The sequence below is a fragment of the Camelus dromedarius genome, chromosome 17 (genome assembly GCF_036321535.1).
Source record: "Camelus dromedarius isolate mCamDro1 chromosome 17, mCamDro1.pat, whole genome shotgun sequence".
NCBI lineage: Eukaryota > Metazoa > Chordata > Mammalia > Artiodactyla > Camelidae > Camelus > Camelus dromedarius.
In genome coordinates this window covers 26,931,556-26,948,796 of record NC_087452.1, presented here as the reverse complement: position 1 = coordinate 26,948,796, position 17,241 = coordinate 26,931,556, and the positions used below count along the sequence as shown (strand labels likewise).

Genomic DNA, 17,241 nt, shown 5'->3' with positions numbered 1-17,241 from the left:
TGAGCCAAGGCTCCCCAGCCTGCCCCATGCCCAGAACTGTGGGTACCACAGTCCTCACCTGGAAAAGACATAGTGAACCGCCAGCCAGGGATGTTTGCGTTAAAACGGAAACATTCCTGTGCTCCTTGCAAAATAGCTACTGTCTGAGTGGCTCGGTTCACAGCTCCTCTCCTGGGACACCCTGGACCTCCCCACGTGATAATGCCTGGCAAAATGGGGACCTCCAGAATGTCCTCTAGCACTCAGCTGGCGTCTGTTCAGTGACTGGTTGTGTCCAGGCCACACTGTAGGTAAATATGCATGCCACCCTCAGCCCACCTGTGCAAAGCGACTCAGCATGTTCTCCCTGGGGATCCGCACGTGGTCCAGTTGCAAGAAGCCATTATCCATGTGGTCAAATTCCATCTTGGGCCCAATGTCTCCAACGGTGATTCCTAGGAGGAGATGGAGATGGGTACGTCCTTGGGTTGAGAGCTTGCTGTGTGTCAGGTACCACACATGCATGCCAGCTCATCTAAGCCGCACAGCGGCCTGTGACATTGGGGTTATTACACCTGTTTGCGGGTGACCAAGCTGAGGTCAGGTGCAGAATCTTGCTCACAGTCACCCAGCCAGTTAGCACCAGGTCTAACAGGTACAACTGGGCCCCTCTCTGCCCGAGGGAGACATATCCTAGTTTCTCCCGTGGACCTCTGGTGCCCCAAGACTGGAGGCCTGTTGGGGTCTGGTAGGGATCTCCTGGCAGGGGTCCTAGAAGAAGCAACAGGGGCTTACCTGGCAGTGCGCTGTGGTCCTGGAGGCTCCGGATGGGCACTATAAAGGCATGCATGCCCTGCCGGGCTCCTGAGCAGATCAGCTGGGCCTGGACCAGGGCATGGGTGGCTGACCATCCCACTGAGGCAGAGAGGTGAGAGGCTCTGCGTGATCCCCGGTATACAGAGCAGACAAGCGAACCCTCCCCCATCAAGACCCTGGATGTGGGCCCAATCTGTGAGGAGGACCATGGGGAAGGGCAGGGCACTCCATGAGATGGGATGGGGCTTTGTCTGATTTGCCTCATAGGGTGTGGGGTCAGGGGAGGATGCACAGGAGCCTGGAGGGCAAGGGGTGCTTTCCAGGAGAACCACATAGGACAGGGTGTGCAAGGCAGAGGGAACAGGATGCTCAGAAGCTTGAGGACTGGATTGGCTTGGTGGGGCCAGGCACTGGAGGAGGTAGCATCCAGGGCAGCCCAGGGGTGCTTGGTCAGGATACTCCTTGATTCACAAGGCCTTGACTCATTGTTGGAAATAGCTGGAACCATTCATAGAGCTTTAATGTCAGTGTCTGGCTCTAGAGTGCACTGGCTGGGAGGGATTTATGGAGACTTGGTGGCTGGAGGTACTGGAGGTCATGTCTGCAAGTCAGGTTTGTGTAGCAACCACCCTGCAATATGCAGGCAGGATCTCCACGGGCATGGAGGCTCACGGAGGCTGATGAGATCTTGAGGGGACCAAAGCCCTCCACACCCTCTGGCTGCTCTTCCTTCCAAAGGCAAAGCTTGGCAAAGGCTATGGACGTGAATGAAAACACCCCAAATGGAGCAATCTGGGAAAGCTTGACATCTTTTAAAACTTGGTTTTATCATATTCTTCTGACTGAAGTGTGTGCTGTTGAGTTATTTTCTTTGAAATTGTGGAGGGAGGATTTTTACACCCTAGATTCTGGGGTATGTGTGTCAGAATCTGGGATCAGAACATGGGTTCCAAATCATGGGGAGACATGTGCATCGCTGCCCCCACCCCAGCAGATGGGCACCTTTGGGACCTCAAGTTGTCACTGAACGCGAAGAGGAGGAACTACCCTCAAAGAGCCAAACAAACCTAGCAGTGACTTGCAAGAGGCACTGTGAAATAAGCAAGCTTTTTTTCCTGTCCTCAAAAACCTATTAATGACTCACTCTGCCATCAACCTAATAATAATGAACACAGATGACTAGCGTTGACTAATATCCAGGTGGTCCAGCCCCTGTGCTGGTGCTTTCCAGTCTTTGCAGGACAGGTATACTGCGTCCCTTTTTCCGGTTAAGGAAACCAAGGCTCAGAGAATGAAGTAAAGTGCTCGAGGTCACTGGCCTGGCGGTGGCAGAACCTGGATTTGAACCTGCCTAATTTCAAAGGCTGTTTTCTTTTCTCTGCTCTTTGGTCAGTGGACACTGATTCCTACCCCCGCCCCCTGCATTGCTCTCTTACTCTGTCTCTCCACCTCTCTCTCCCTCTCAGTCTTCCTCCTTCTCTGCAGGTTTCTCATGTCTCTGTCTCTCTGCTTTAGTTGGACTCCTCACGCTCATTATATATATATTTTCCATATTAGGGTTCACCTAATGTATCCTCAAGTACCACAGATGGGTCTTCAGATGTGTATTCTCAAATCGAAGGAAGAGGGCCTTGGGGCTTGGCAAATCCCTGAGACTCTGGGGAGCACAGTCCCAGAGGCCCCCCCGGGGGCCACAGTGGGTGATGTGGCACCAGCGGCCAGGTCGGTGCTGGGGGGGGGCCTGAGCCTTTCTGGGTGTCTGGAGCTGGGGAAGGGAGGGACGCTTTCCTCATTGACTGTGTACCCTGTGCGCTGGCTGGTGGCAAGCTTGATCGTTAACTTGGTTGATGAGAGGAGTGGGGTGGGGGGGTGCCTGAGACAAGGCCAGGCGTGTGTGTTGGGTGGGGCGCTGTGTGTGAGAGAGAGGCCTTGACTGTCACCCCCCAGAGTTTGGATTGGTTTCCTCTGCTATTTCACAGTTCCCCCGGGGGCCGCTCAGCCACTCACTGATGAAATTCTTCACATCCCCTCTGTTTTACTGAATAAGAACCTGGGGGCTCAGGGGGGCAACTGACTTGCCTGAGGTCACCAGCCTAGAACAGGGAATCGATCTGAGGTCTGTTGGACATCAAAGTCAGTGCTGTCCACTTTGTTGTCCTTGGGGACAGATGGGGCTGAGGGACGAATGCATACTCACGGCCACCGGGCCACCATTTGATGGCCGTCGTTGTGGGACTGTGCACCACAAACTCCTGGGTAGCTGCATCGTAGGTGGCTTCAGTCTCCAGTCCCTGAAGATATGTCCCTGGAAATGAAAGAGGGGTGTTAAACATTGGGCCAGGATGGAAATCTCTCCGGGGGAGCAGCGTCTAGATGGGCCTGGAGCTCCCGGGCACCAGCCCAGTATGGAGTAGGGGTAGCTCCTAGCTGTAGTCTCCTTTCACCGGTGGGCTGTGCAGAGGACACATGGCCAGCCCATGATAAGGATGGTGGTTGACATTTCCAGAAGGAACGACTTGCTCCGCTGCTGGCTCATAAAGTGGGTTCATATAAATTAGAGAAAACCACCTCTTCCTCAGGACCCGTGACTGCCCCCTGCTGTAACTTCTTCACACGAAATACACAGATCTGTGACTCCGGAGCTGTGAGGTGCACAACCTGCACACTGCACTCAGCAGCCCCTGCTCACCGTGCCCCAGTTCTGTCTGGGCATATGTTCCAATGATCTGGAACTTGTTGCAGAGTGGGGCCCACTTGGCAATCTGCTCCTCTGAGCCCAGGCTCCTGATGGATTTCAGGAAGATGTTGTGTACACCTAAGGCCAGATCTCCAGAAAGGCTTCTGTCAGGGAGAGAGACAGTGGTTGAAAAGCCTGTTGGAGACAAGGGCCCAGGGCCCCTCAGGCTGGGGGAGTGCAGGGGGGAAGGGGCGCTTGTTATCCTGGTTTCCCAACAAGCAGTCCCTATGTTGGGGAAAACAGTCCATGGGCTGGGTTTTCTGGGGGATCCCTGGTGAATTCCTCTCTGGTGGGCTGTCCTGGGATTGAGCACCTGTAAGCGTATCCTAACTCATGACTGTCTTCCGACCAGCCCAGGCGCTGTGCTAACATCTGAATGTGGAATTTCTTCTTTAAGGCGGCTTCGTAGTGTTCATTCTGGGTCATGAAATAATTATCCTTCAGGCTAAACACTGGGTCACTGTGGATGATGCTTTCTGCCAGGGACAGAGAAGAGATGGGTTAGAGTCCTGGGTGAGGTTCCTGGTACCTTCACATCTTCCCATCCACTTGCCTCATGGACTTGGAAAGGAAGTCAAACATTACTGTCATTTCACAGATAAAATGAGTGAGGCCCAGAGGTGGGAAAGTGACTTGCCCAAGTTACATAGCTATTCAGTGGAAGAATAAGGACTAGCATCCAGGCCTTCTGCTGCCTAGGTCTCTTCCATAGCCTAGATGGGCTCAGGGAATTTTGACATGTTAAAGATGCCATCAAGGTCCAAAGGAATGAATCTCTAACAGTGGAATTTTGAGGGCAGAGTTTGTTATTTGGAGGTGGGACTGCTATTGAAGGACTCTTTTTCTGAGAAAAGCATATTTTTATAAAACAGATGCTCTATTCCCTAGCCTCCTCTTACCAACTTTCCTGCGAAGTGCAGTGTTCTGGGCACCTCCGTCAAGGATTTTGGTGAGCTGTTCCACGTCAAAGGACTGCATGTGCCTCTCGCTCTGTATGTCAGGGTGCACTTGCTTGCTCCAGGTGTCCCCCAGTGACACTCGGTGCACTGGACTGCCCATTGTAGCCTGGATCTGCCTGGTGTCTGAGAAGAGATACTTCTGGCCTGGCTGCTCTGAGCCTTGGGCGCCCCTAAGATCCTGTGTGCAGGAGGCACTGCTCAGGGCTGGGTGTCAGTCAGGGCCTGCTTTGGAGGAAAGCAACTTCCCTTAAATGCCTGAGTGCCACTCCATCCCCACATTCCTCTCTGTGGACACTTGGCTGTGTACCAGGCACTGTCCAGGGCTGTATGCAGTAACTGCTCACTAAACAGTAGTTCAGTGAACAGTTAGGCAAGATTTTGACAGAGTCTGATCCCAAGACCTGCTCTGCCGCTTCAGTTCGTGTTACAAGCATTGCCTGGGAAGATCCTAGATGGGGTCTGGGCACAGGACACATGCTCTGCCCATGCTGCAGCCCCACCTAGGGGACTCACTGGGGATCTCCTACATTCCAGGCTTACTCAGCCCACTTCTTGGAGCCTTGAGGGATACTATGGAGCTGAGGAGAGGAAGCCTGCTCTTTGCCTGTGAAGTGTTCCCCTTCGAGCCCTGTGTTAGTCCCGCCAGCCACGGAAGACCCTGCCTCCTACACAGCAAGCCCTCAGCCTCTTAGAAGCCCCTGTTCCACTACCATAAGGCAACCACCAGGTCTAGTCTGTTCTACTTCTTGAGTCTCTCTGATCCATTGTTCCTTCCATTCCCATGGCTACCACCCAGGCCACCATCATCTCTCACTTGTTCTTAGTGTCTTTCATCTGTTCCCTTGCTGGCTGCCGGCATAAGCTCTTAAACTGCATTCACACTGTTTGCCTCCCCTGCTGGGGATCCGCTCCCTGGTGCCTGCTGTTTGTGGAACAGAGGGCATGCTCTCTGCCCAGCCACCTCCCACCCCACTTGCCCCTTGCCCTGGGTCCGCCCACTCCCCCTACCCAGGCCTCCTGTCCCTCTCCTCCTGTCCTTTGCCCCCGCTGATTCCCCTGGTGTTCCTAGTGAGCCCCAGCCTCCAGGGCCACCTCATCTAAGAAGCCTTCCTGACGGCTGTGTCCCCTGGGAGAGCTGAGCACCCCTTCAGCGCCCCCCCTGGGTGCTATTAGAGTGGACAGTAAAGCACAATTCCTTACTTACTGGAATGTCCCTCTCCTGAGGCAGTGTGTTGGTTGAGGGGAGGGCAGCTCTGCTTTTTTGGGGTCCTAAGATCCCAGTTTGCAGGAGGCATACTGTAAATCTTTCCTGCAGGTGGCCGCTATTTTGATTCCCATTCTTCACCACAACCCTGCAGATCCACTACTGTTGTTACAGCTACAGAGCGGGCAGGAGCCTTAGGAAGGGAGGAGACTTTGTAAGGTCATGCAGCCGCATGTGGCAAATGGGATTCATATGCAGGCTTCCAAACTGACACCCCCAAGTGGGTGGCAGGGCCGTGGGGTGCTGACAGGGGGCTCGGCATGTTAGAGGGGCTCCCATCTGCCCCCTGGATCCTCTCTTCCTGCCCCCTCCTCCCTGCACTAACTGCTGCTGCCCCCTCGCCCTGCACATGCCAGGCCCAACCCCCCGCCTCTGCCTGGAACACTCTTTCCCCAGATGTCCTCCTGCCTCGCTTTCTGCCTCCTCAAGTCTTTGATCAGTGTCACCTTCTCAGTGAGGCCCACCTGAGCACCGTCTTTAAAGCCCCAAGCCCCTTCCCCCAGCATTCCCAACCCCCTCACTCTGGTCTCCTTGTTCTCTTTTCACTCACCCTAACATACAAGATAATTTACTCATTTACTGTGTATGTTTATTGCTGTCTCCACCTACTCAAGAGGGAAGGGATCTTTCTTACATTCCTGCTGTGGCTCTAACACTTAGCACAGGGCCTGGCTCAGAGGTGGCGTCTAGAAAATAGTTTAATGAAAAAAAGTAGCACTCAGGGTCATTAGGAGTGGTGGGGAGGGTCCTGCTCTTGGGCGTCTCCCAGTCCCTCCCCTGCCCCTTGGCCCGGTTCACCCGACTCACCTCTGTCCTGTGTCTGCACTCTAGGCTTGGTCTGGCCCCTGTAGCTGCAGGTCTAGGCCTCTCAGGGGTGGCCAGGCCCCTTTCTCCTCCCCGAGAGGGGCTGGACCACAGAGTGAAGGCAGTGCCTGGCGGGCTGTCAGCTTCCAGCAGTCCCTGTGCTCTCCTGCCTCCCTCTGGTGGGTGTGACTGTGCAGTGCCCGGACGGGTGCTGTGGGCGTGTGAAGCCGGATAGATAGCTTAGCATGAGGCTGGCTGGGCAGCTCAGTGAGTCAGGCCTCTGTCTTTCCCTGCCTATCTGACCTGCCTCCCAATGCCTGGTCCTGGTAAGATGTCCACACTGTCACTCTGCAGAAAGGAACACCACAGGCCCTGTCCGCAGTCCAAGGACCTGGGTTCACATCCTGGGGGTGTGACTCTGAATTACGTCACCTCCCTCAGCTTCCCTTCCCTCAGCTAGAACTCACAGGGTGTAAAGGAAAGCTGCTGGTAAACTGCAAAGCCCCACGTATTTGTAACTTGAGATTCTTACTGTTTTCTTGATTCCCCATGAGGAAATTCTTAATTCCCCGGAGTGGTATTTAATAGTGGCATTTTACATTCGGTGTCCTGGTGAGATATTTACAGGCAGGCATGTGAGCGCCTGGGCTGTATCGGATGCACTGATTGGGTTGGTTACTGACGTGTTTTTTTGAATGTCCGCAGTGATCTAAGCGCTGGAGTGTAGCAGGAAGCCCAAACCACAGAAAATAAAACTTTACTAGTCCCCTGCCTTTGGGAAGCTTCCAGGCTGGGGTTGTGGAGGTGCTGGGGAGACAGATAATCACAGTGAGAATGGGCAGGAAGACCCAGCAGGTTACTCACACCCACTTCTGATGAACTTGTGACTTTTTTGAACCTAAAACCTTCTTGCCCTCTCTTCCTCTCCTGACGTCTCCAGGGCTGTCCTGCTTTCTCTGTCAGCTCCCCTGTCTTTTCATCCCACCACAGTGCCACGCTCTTTCGGGAAGTCATGGCAGTCTGGATTTAGAAGCTCCTGGATTGGTTTTCTTAGCTCCAAGCTTTTGCCCCTTATGGTACAGTAAAATACATAGATTTGATCTTTGTCCCCAGTTCCCAGCACAGAGCTCCTAAAAACCCTTGGACTCTCCTGAGTGATAAGACTATCTTTTGTATCTGTGGCTGGGGCCCCCCAGATAGCTTCAGGATGGGGGCTGGTTGCCAGAAAGACGAAGCCTTAATTAGAAGGTTGGAACTTTTCAGTTCTTCCCCCCACCCCCATCCCACCCCCAACCTCCAAGGAAGGAGAGGGGCTGGAGATAGAGTTAATCAGTAGTGGCCAGTGATTTAATCAGTTACACCTACGTGATGAGACCTTGATAAAAGCCCTAAACAATGGGGTTCGGGGAGCTTCTGAGTTGGTGGACACACGGAGGTGCTGGGAGGGTGGTGTGGGAAGCTCCGCACTGCCTCCCAGCCACACCTTGTCCTGTGCGTCCCTTACAGTGGCCATGCCTGGGTCACATCCTTTATGATAACCAGTCAGTGTAAGGAAAGTACTTTCCGGAGTTGTGTGAGTCATTCTAGTAGACTGTTGAACCTGGGGTGGGGGTCATGGGAACCCCTGAATTTATAGCTGCAGGTATTGTCTGAAGTGGGGGCAGTCTTGTGGGACTGAGCCCGAAACCTGTGGGGTCTGCACTAACTCCAAGAGTTCGTGTCAGAATTAAATCGTTGGACACCCAGTAAGTGTCGGAGAATTGGTTGTTGGAGTGGGAAAACCACATGTTTAGTGTCACACGTGGTGCCGTGAAGAAGACACCACACCACGTGTTTCTGGAGCCCCTACAGTGCATTGAGCACTGCTTGGGGTGGGGCCCCAGGGGGAACCAGGTCTCAGTGAGTGGAGTATGATGTTTATAGGTTCCTTCACCTTCCTTGCATAACAACTCAGGAAAGGAGGTCGCATCTCCCACTTTGCAGGGGAGGAAACAAACTCAGAGAGGTGTTGTCCCTTGGCCAGGTTTGCACAGTAAGTAGATTACAGAAGCTGGAATTTGAACTAGGTGTTTTGATGGTAGAGACTGGCCCTTAACCCATTTACGCAAGGCTGGAGAAGAAATCAACAGACCCAGGGCTCCTGTCCTGGCAGGACTTCTGAGACGTGGTGACTTCAGGCAGGCGCTCTCCTCTCGGGTCTCTGCCTCCTCATTTGTGGTATGGGGTGTCTGCTCACTGAGGGGCCTCACAGCCTTCCACTGTGTCCCCGAGGTAGCGTCCGGCTTGTGTCCTGAGGAAGGGGCAGGATCCAAACTCTGAGACGTTACCTAACAGGTCCTGCTGGGACTTGGGGGAGGGCTGGTCCCCTGTTTCTGTTGGCAGTGGCCACACACAAGGTGGTGGCTTCAGGAAAGTTGGCCTTGACCCTCCTGTTTGGACAGGAAAGTTCTGGGTTCCAGCTTGGCTCTGCCGAGGACTTGTGCTAACACTGACCGTGGGAAGGTGCTTAATTTTTCTCTGCCGTAGTTTCCACATCTTGTCTTGAGAGTAAGCTCTTGATTTTGTTTAATATATATATATATATATGAAATTTAAAAATATATATGTATAATTTGTTTAAATATAATTATATAAGTTTCAGGTGTAAAATATTATAATTTGACATCAGTGTACACTACAAAGTGACCACTCCCCAAATCTAGTTACTATCTGTCATCATACAGTTAACCCCTTTCGCCCCTTTTGCCCACCCTCCAGCCCCCTGGCCTTCTGGTAACCACTGGCCTGTTCTCTGTATAAGTTTGTTTTTGTTTTAGATTACACATATGAGTGAAATCATGTGGTATTTGTCTTTTTCTTTCTGACTTTTTTCACTTAGTGTACTGTTCTCAAGGTCTATCCATATTGTCACAAATGGCAAGATTTTATTTTTTTTATGGCTGAGTAGTTTTTTTTATGTACACACACACACACACACACACATACACACACACCACATCTTCATTATCCATTCTTCATCCATCGACACTTAGGTTCCTTCCATACCTTGGCAATTGTAAATAATGCTGCAGTGAACATAGGGGTGCATATATCTTTTCAAATTAGCATTTTTATGTTCTTCAGATAAATACCCAGAAGCGGAATAGCTGAGTCATATGGTCGTTCTGTTCTTAATTTTTTGAGGAATCTCCATACTGTTTTCCATAATGGCTGCACCAATTTCTAATCCCACCAACAGTATATGAGGCTTACCTTTTCTCCACACCCTCTCCAACACTTATTATTTCTTATCTCTTTGATAATAGCCATTCTAGTATGTGTGAGGTGATATCTCATTGTGGTTTTGGTTTGCATTTCCATAATAGTGACTGATGCTGAACATTTTTTCAGGTTCCTGTTGGCCATCTATATGTCTTGTTTGGAAAAGTGTCTATTCAAGTCCTCTGCCCATTTTTTAATCAGGTTGTCTGTTTTTTGTTGTTGAATTTTATGAGTTCTTTTTATATTTTGAATAGTAACCCTTTGTGGAATATATGACTTGCAATATCGTCTCCCATTCAGTAGATGGCTTTTTCATTTTGTTGATAGTTTATTTCACTGTACTGAAGCTTTTTAGTTTGATTAGTTCCATGTATTTTTGCTTTTGTTTCCCGTGCCTCTGGAATCACATCCACAAAAATATTGCTAAGGCCAATGTCAAGAAGCTTATCACCTGTTTTCTTACAGGAATTTTATGGTTTCAGGCCTTCATATTCAAGTCTTTAACCCATTTTGAGTTAATTTTTGTGTATGGTGTGAGATAGTTGTCTCATTTCATTCTCTTGCATGTGGCTGTCCAGTTTTCCTAGCACCATAATGAAGAGACTGTCCTTTCTCCATTGTGTGTTCTTTGCTCCTCTATCGTAAATTAACTGTCTGTATATGTGTAGGTTTATTTCTGGGCTTTCAGTTCTGTTCCATTGAGCTCTGTGTGTGTTTTCGTGCCAGTACCATGCTGTTTTGATTACTGTAGCTTTGTAGTATAGTTTGAAATCAGGGCGTGTGTTACCTCCAGCTTTGTTCTTCTTTCTCGATTGTTTTGACTATTTGCGATCCTTTATGGTTCCATACACATTTCAGAATTTCTTGTCCTAGTTCTGTGAAATATGCCATTGGAATTTTGATAGGGATTGCATTGAATCTGTAGGTTGTTTTGGGTAGTATGGACTTTTAAACAATATTGTTATTCCAATCCACAAGCATGGAATATCTCTCCATTTATTTTTGTCTTCAGTATCTATCATCAGTGTCTTACAGTTTTCAACGTGCAGATCTTTTACCTTGGTTAAATGTATTCCTCATTGGTTTATTCTTTTTGATACAATCGTAAATGGGGTTGTTTTCTTAATTTATCTATCTGGTAGCTCATTGCTTTATAAATGATTTAAGCACTACCTTTACTATATATTTACGTTTTCCAATGGGAATTTTACTTGTGTGTGTTTTCGTATTAATTGGCACCTTTTCTTTTCAGCTTAAAGAAGTTCTTTTCTTATGAGGCCAGTTTAGTGGTGATGAACTCCTTTAACTATTGCTTTATCTGGAGAAATTTTACTCTCTCCTTCAGTTCTGAATGATAACCTTGCCAGGTAGAGAATTCTTGGTTGGAATTTTTTTTCTTTCAGCACTTGAAATGTGTCATGCCAGTCCATTCTGGCCTGTAAAGTTTCTGCTGAAAAATCTGCTAAAAACCTTATGAGTTCCCTTGTACACAGTAAGTTGTTTTTCTCTCACTGCTTTTAAGATTCTTTAACTTTTACCACGTTAATTGTAATGTGTTTTGGTGTGGTTCTCTTTGGATTCCTCTTACTTGGGACTCTCTGGGTTTCCTGGACCTGAATGTCGGTTCCCTTCCTCAAATTAGGGAAGTTTTCAGCCATTATTTCTTCAAATAACTTTTCTGGCCCTTTCACCCTCCCTCCTTTTCCTGGGACCCCTATAATGTAGGTGTTACTCTGCTTGATGTTGTCCTAGAAGTCCCTTAAGGTATCTTCACTTTTTAAAATTCTTTTTTCATTTTGCTGCTCTGTCTAGCTGATTTCTTTTGCTTTGTCTTCCAGCTCACTGATTCATTCTTCTACTTTATCCAGTCAATTGTTGAACCCCTAAAGTGCATTTTTCAGTTCAGTTATACCTTCTCTTTGGTATTTTGTTATATTTTCTGTCTCTATGTTGAAGTTTGTACTGTGTTCATTCTTCCCCTAAGATTAGTGAATATCTTTATGACCATTACTCTGAACACTTTATCAGGTAGGTTGCTTACCTCCAGTTCATTAAGGTCTTTTTCTGGGGATTTATCTTGTTCTTTAGTTTGGAACATGTTCCTCTGTCTCCTTATTTTGCTTAACTATCTGTGTTTGTCTACGTGTATTATGCAAAACATAGACCTCCCCCAGTCTTGAAGGAGTGTTCTTGTGTAAGAGATGACACGTGGGGCCTGGAAGCATGGTCCCTCTGGCCACCAGCACCAGGCACTCTAGGGATGGCCCTCATGTGGCCCTTATGCCCACTGGCTGCGGTGGGCCTGCAGCTGCTCTGTGGGGAGGGTGGGACTGGACACTGGACACTGGACACTCACCCAGCCAGGTTGTGACTTGGCAGCTGCACGGTGTGGACTGGGCTTGGGGCGCTCACCTGGCCCAGCTGCAGTGCGGCTGCTGCATGGGGAGGGCAGGGTGCAGGCTCCTCCGGTATTTGATAAATTCCATGTTTAAATCATCTTTCTCTACTTTGGAGCTGACTCTGCTCTGTATGTTTTGGATGCGATCATTTCACTTTGTTGTACCAAACTTTTGAATTCTCTAGCTTAATTTTTTTTTAATGAAAATTAAAAACCTGTACAAAAGTGGAGAGAGCAATATGATGAACCCACAGGTCCTGACACTTAGCTTTAATAATTACCATCTTGTATCTCCCTATTCTTTGTTTTAAACTTCTTATTTCAAAATAACTTTAGATTTTCAGAAAGTTGCACGAAATAGTAGTTTCTGAATGCCTTTCACTCAGCTTCCTCCAATGTTAACATCTTACGTAAGTGTAGTCCAGTTATTGAAAGCAAGAAGTTAACACTGATATCCTACTGCTGACTGATCTTCAGAACTTATTTGAGTGTGTTGGAAGGTCCCCAAGATCTACTTCAGGTTTAATGATTGGCTTGAAGGACTCCCAGAACTCAGAAATGCTATTATGCTCATGATCACGGTTTATTAGTGCAAAAGGATACAGATTAAAATCAGCCAAGGAAAAGTCATATAAGGCGGAGTCCAGGAGAGACCAGGCCTGACCTTCCAGCTGTCCTCTCCCAGTGGAGCTGTATGGACAGCATTTAATTCTCTCTGTGTGACAACATGCACGCAGCGCTGATCACCAGGGGAGCTCACGCCAGCCTTGGTAGCAGGGTGATAGGGCGTGGGTCACACGGGAGGCTGGTGCGGCTGACCTTAGTTACTCAGTCTCCAGCCCCTCCAGAAATCGGACTGATACAGCATGACCCATGGCCCCACATAAGTCACATTGTTAGGGTAAAATGCCTGGCATTGACCCAAGGCCCCAGGTGTACAGAGGTACTCTTTTCAGGCAAGATATTCCAAGAGCTTTGAGGTTATCGCCCAGGATCTGTCAAGGGCCAGTGCTTTATCTGGAATGTGCAGGGTTTGAAATCCTGCTGAGTTGGTCATTTACTGCACATTGACTTTTGTCAGTTTTCCCCACTCATGTCTTTTTCCTGGTTCAGGATCCATTCCAGAATCCCACGTTGCATTTAACTGTCCTGTCTCCTTCAACTGATACAGTTCCTCAGTCTTTCTTTATCTTTTATGACCTTGATACTTTGAAGAGTACTGGTAAGGTGTTTTTTTTAGAATGTCCCTCAATTTGGATTTGGGTGTGAGAAGCTATGGGGGTGACAGCTGCCCCAAAAAGGGGGACTGGGAGAAGGGCAGAAGGTCATGGGGTGGTCAGCTGTGAGGGAGGGATGGCTGCCAGACAAGCTTAGGGACAGAGAGAAATAAACAAGTGGAAATAGGAGTTGGAGGGTTCCGGTCAGTGACAGATAGGACAGAGCGGAAGTACTGAGGGAAGGGAGGGTGATAATTAACTTTTATTGAGTGCTGGCCATGTGCCTGCACTTGCCAAACACTTTATACGTGTTAATTCAGTCTTAACAAACTGTGAGGCTGGTACTACTGGAATCCTCATTTAACGGGCGAGAAGCTCAGAGATGTTAAGTAACTTGTCCAAGGCCACCCATCTGGCGAGTGGCAGAGCCGGGTTCCCACCCCCAAGGCTGAAGTCCGTCTGACTTTGTGGTCCGGGCTGTTAACAGCTATGCTGTGCCACCTGTCACAACATCCCTAAGAGAGAAGACAGAGAGGAAGAAGGAATTTCCATCCTTTGCGATATGCCAGACGCTGGGCAGGGGGCTCTGTGTCTGTTCTCTGAGGTTCCAAGATGTGCCAGGCGTTTAGTGGGTGCTCAGTGCGTTTTTCTCCTTCCTGCTCCTTCCCTGGGCTTCCTGGGCCACGGGCAGGCGTGTCGGCCCCTGTGTCTCTTTGGCCACTGTCTTCTCAAAGCCATGAGTGGGATGGGGCTGGGATTCTTGTCCCTGGGGCCCGCTCTGCCCCACCAAATTGGCTCGGGCCAGGCCAGCTGCTGGCAGGGAAGGAGGAAGGAGGAGGTCCATTTGGCCTCAGCAGGCTTGCAGAATGTTTCTGGCAGCAGATGGGAAGGCTTGAATGTGGGTGCTTTGCAAAACATTCTCCTGCAGCCTCCACCAGCAGATGCTGATTTGCCGAGATAAACACACGGGCTCCAGCCAGGTAGATGTCTTTTCTGCTACCTGCTGACTCTGTGCCTTTGAGCAGTAGCTTTGCCTCTTTAAACTCTGGATTCTCCATCTGCAAAATGGAGGTAATGACAGTCCTGGGGGATTAATCAAGAAAGTTCATACAAAGTACTTAGCCTAGTCCCTGGCACCGACACTGAATGTTCAGTAAGTACAGTTATCATTACTCGTGTCGCAGATGTGGGAAATGTGTTTCAGCAAGTTGCCCAGACTCGTGACAAGTGATTGGCAGGGCTGGGGCTTGAATCCAGGTCTGGGCACGGAATTAACCCTGTTTACAGGGCAAGTCTGATGCTGACCTCTCAGGGGGAATGAGCACTTTAGTTCAGGTACACCAAAGGGTCAGCTGGGTGCCCTGGTCCCATGGGAAGCCCTTCCTTGGACAGAGGAACCCCAGGTAGCTTAGCTGTTGCCAGGCAGCCCAGGAGAGTTGCTGGGGTCCCTCCCTGGGCGATCCTGCTCATCTCTCTACAAGTCCTTTCTGGGAAGTAGATGGGCACACTGAGTGAGAGGGCCAGTTTTGGAGAACAAGACCAGCCCTGCGTGCTCGCTGGGTGAGTACCAGCCAATCATCAACTCAGATAACTGTGACAGAGGATACTTGACCACTGGGAGGTAAGGGCTCTGTTCTCATGAGTCCCAGCGAAATGGGGCCCTGTAAGGCACGGCCCTGGTGGGAGCAAGGTGGCTGGGGCGTGGGGGTCCTTGGGAGCAACGAAACATCAAGTGGTTTAGGCCACTCCTCGGCCACAGGTCCAAGCCTGCAAGGGGACAGGAATCCCACCACCTTAGTAGATTCTAACCTGTCGGCTGGCCCAAGAGACTGGTTGGCTTTGGGCGTTGGGGTGTGACATTGGGGATGAGGCCACGTCTACAGTGTATGGACATTCCTCACCCCAGGACTCAGGTCAGCCTACAATGGCCTGAGTCTATTTTTATAAGTAGAAGCCAAATCCGCCAAGTTCAGATGGACAAATGGAAGGTTTGAAATAGTTTTCTGAATCTCATGGCAAAAGGTCGGGATGGCATGGGGGCCTCCTACGAGCCCTTTCTAAGAGCAAAGTCTGGCCCTAGTGGGAAAAATGCAGACTTTGCTCACAGGTGGCTCTGTGTGAATCTCCTTTCTTCGCAAGAATTGTTTTGTGACTTCTGGCAAGTTCCTTAATTTACTTGAGCCTTGGTTTCTTCATCTGCAAAATGGGAAGGATGTTATGAAATTGCCAAGGGTGGTGACCTGGCTGGCTCTCCATAGATGCCGTGATCATTGCTGATACCCATTCACAACATTTTTTAACACCTACTATGTGCAGAGTCCTGGGTGGGAGTGGTAAAGGTGAGCAGAGACACTCTGGGTCCCTGGTCTCGTGGGGCTTGGAATTCACATAATCTCAAGTGTGACAAGGCCACCCTGCAGAAACTACCCAGTCCTGAGGGGCTGGGGCACAAGCGGCAGAACCAGGGACAGAGCATCCCTCTGGCTCCTGAGGTCTTCCGTCTCTCTCCTGGGCTTTGTGTTTAGTGCTGGTCGGCCGTGGGAGAGGGTGCTGTCCAAACCCAGACCAGGACTTGTGGTCTGGTGGCTGTGGCCTAGGGAGAACGAGGCTTGCTGCTCTTGGCTCCCCATTGAGGGCAGGGTCTGACATCAGAGCTCCTGTAGCAGCAGCTTCTCCAAGGTCTCCAGGACTGAGTGATGGCCTGACCTCGACCTTCAGGGATGATCTGTCTGGTTGCCCAGAAAGTGGTGTGTAGGAACCACACGCAGCTCCAACGTGGGTTTTGCACGCACAAATGCCAGTAGGGCCCAGGTGTACTGACAAAAGTCCAAGAAGCCAAAAGAAAGCTTCTGGACTAAACTGACACCCCTGCATTGTGGAGAGGGGAGGTGGGTGGATGATAGTGATGGCTGCATCTGGGAGGAGGCTGGGCATATTGCAGCTAAAGAAGGGGGAGAAGGGGCTTCTCACTCATTCATTCAACATTTATTGAGCACCTACTGTGTGCCCTGTGCCCTAATTGGCCAATGCCTTTTCTCAAAGCTGTGTGTGGGATGGGGCTGGGATTCTTGTCCCTGGGGCCCAACTGCCAGAGTGGCACAGGCGAGGCCACCTGCTGGCAGGGAAGGAGGGAGGAGGAAGGCCAGTTGGGATTTAGCAGTAAATGAGACAGACAAAAATGCCTTTGTGGAGCTGATATTATTGTTAGGAGAGACATGTAAGGTAAATAAGTAAAATATACACTATGTTAAATGGTGATAAATGGTAAGGAGGAAAAATGAGACAGGAGGGATAGGAAGAGCGTAGGAGATGTTGAGGTTTTAGATGGGGTGACAAAGAGCACGAAAAAAAGACCTGGAGAAAGTGAGGGAGTGGGCTGCGTGGCTCTAGAGGGAAGAGCACTCCTGGCCGTGGAAAGGCGCTGAGCTGAGGTGTGCCTGGTGGGTGGAGGCCAGGCTGGTTGGAGCAGCGTGAGGAAGGGGAGAGCAATAGGAAGTGGGTCAGAGATTGAGAGCTGGACACATAGGACCTTCTAGATCACAGGAAGGACTCTGCTGGGAGCCAGAGGAGTGATAAACTCTGCCTTAGATTTTAATAGGATCATCTTGGCTGCTGTGTTGGGACTAGGCTGCAGGGGCAGAAGCAGGGAAATCAGTAGGAGGAGGCCACTGCAACAATCCAGATTGTTTTGTCCCAGCACACGGCATGCTTCCTGGCACAGGGCAGGCACTCAACAAATACTTACTGAATGATGTGTGTATTAGTGATGCCCAAATACCAGACTGGTGCCATGCAGGCTAGATGGA

At 49.9% G+C, this 17,241-nt stretch overlaps 1 protein-coding gene across 6 annotated transcripts in view; it reads right to left on the bottom strand.

The window, feature by feature from the left end:
* Positions 1-6,638, bottom strand: part of ACOX2 (acyl-CoA oxidase 2) — a 31,857-nt gene extending 25,219 nt beyond the window's left edge. Inside the window, exons 1-8 of one of the 6 annotated variants that reach the window (XM_031470636.2) lie at positions 6,563-6,636; positions 5,696-5,888; positions 4,432-4,614; positions 3,846-4,008; positions 3,485-3,636; positions 2,993-3,100; positions 775-894; positions 319-434 (exon numbers count right to left, since the gene is read on the bottom strand). In XM_031470636.2, coding sequence (XP_031326496.2) covers positions 319-434; positions 775-894; positions 2,993-3,100; positions 3,485-3,636; positions 3,846-4,008; positions 4,432-4,614; positions 5,696-5,786 — 933 coding nt within the window. In that variant the 5' untranslated portion in view covers positions 5,787-5,888; positions 6,563-6,636. Of the gene's footprint in view, positions 1-318; positions 435-774; positions 895-2,992; positions 3,101-3,484; positions 3,637-3,845; positions 4,009-4,431; positions 4,717-5,695; positions 5,889-6,562 lie in introns of all 6 variants that reach the window. The other 5 variants (XM_010980934.3, XM_010980941.3, XM_010980940.3 and 2 more) reach the window with 5 other exon arrangements.
* Between the last annotated feature and the right edge of the window lie 10,603 nt (positions 6,639-17,241).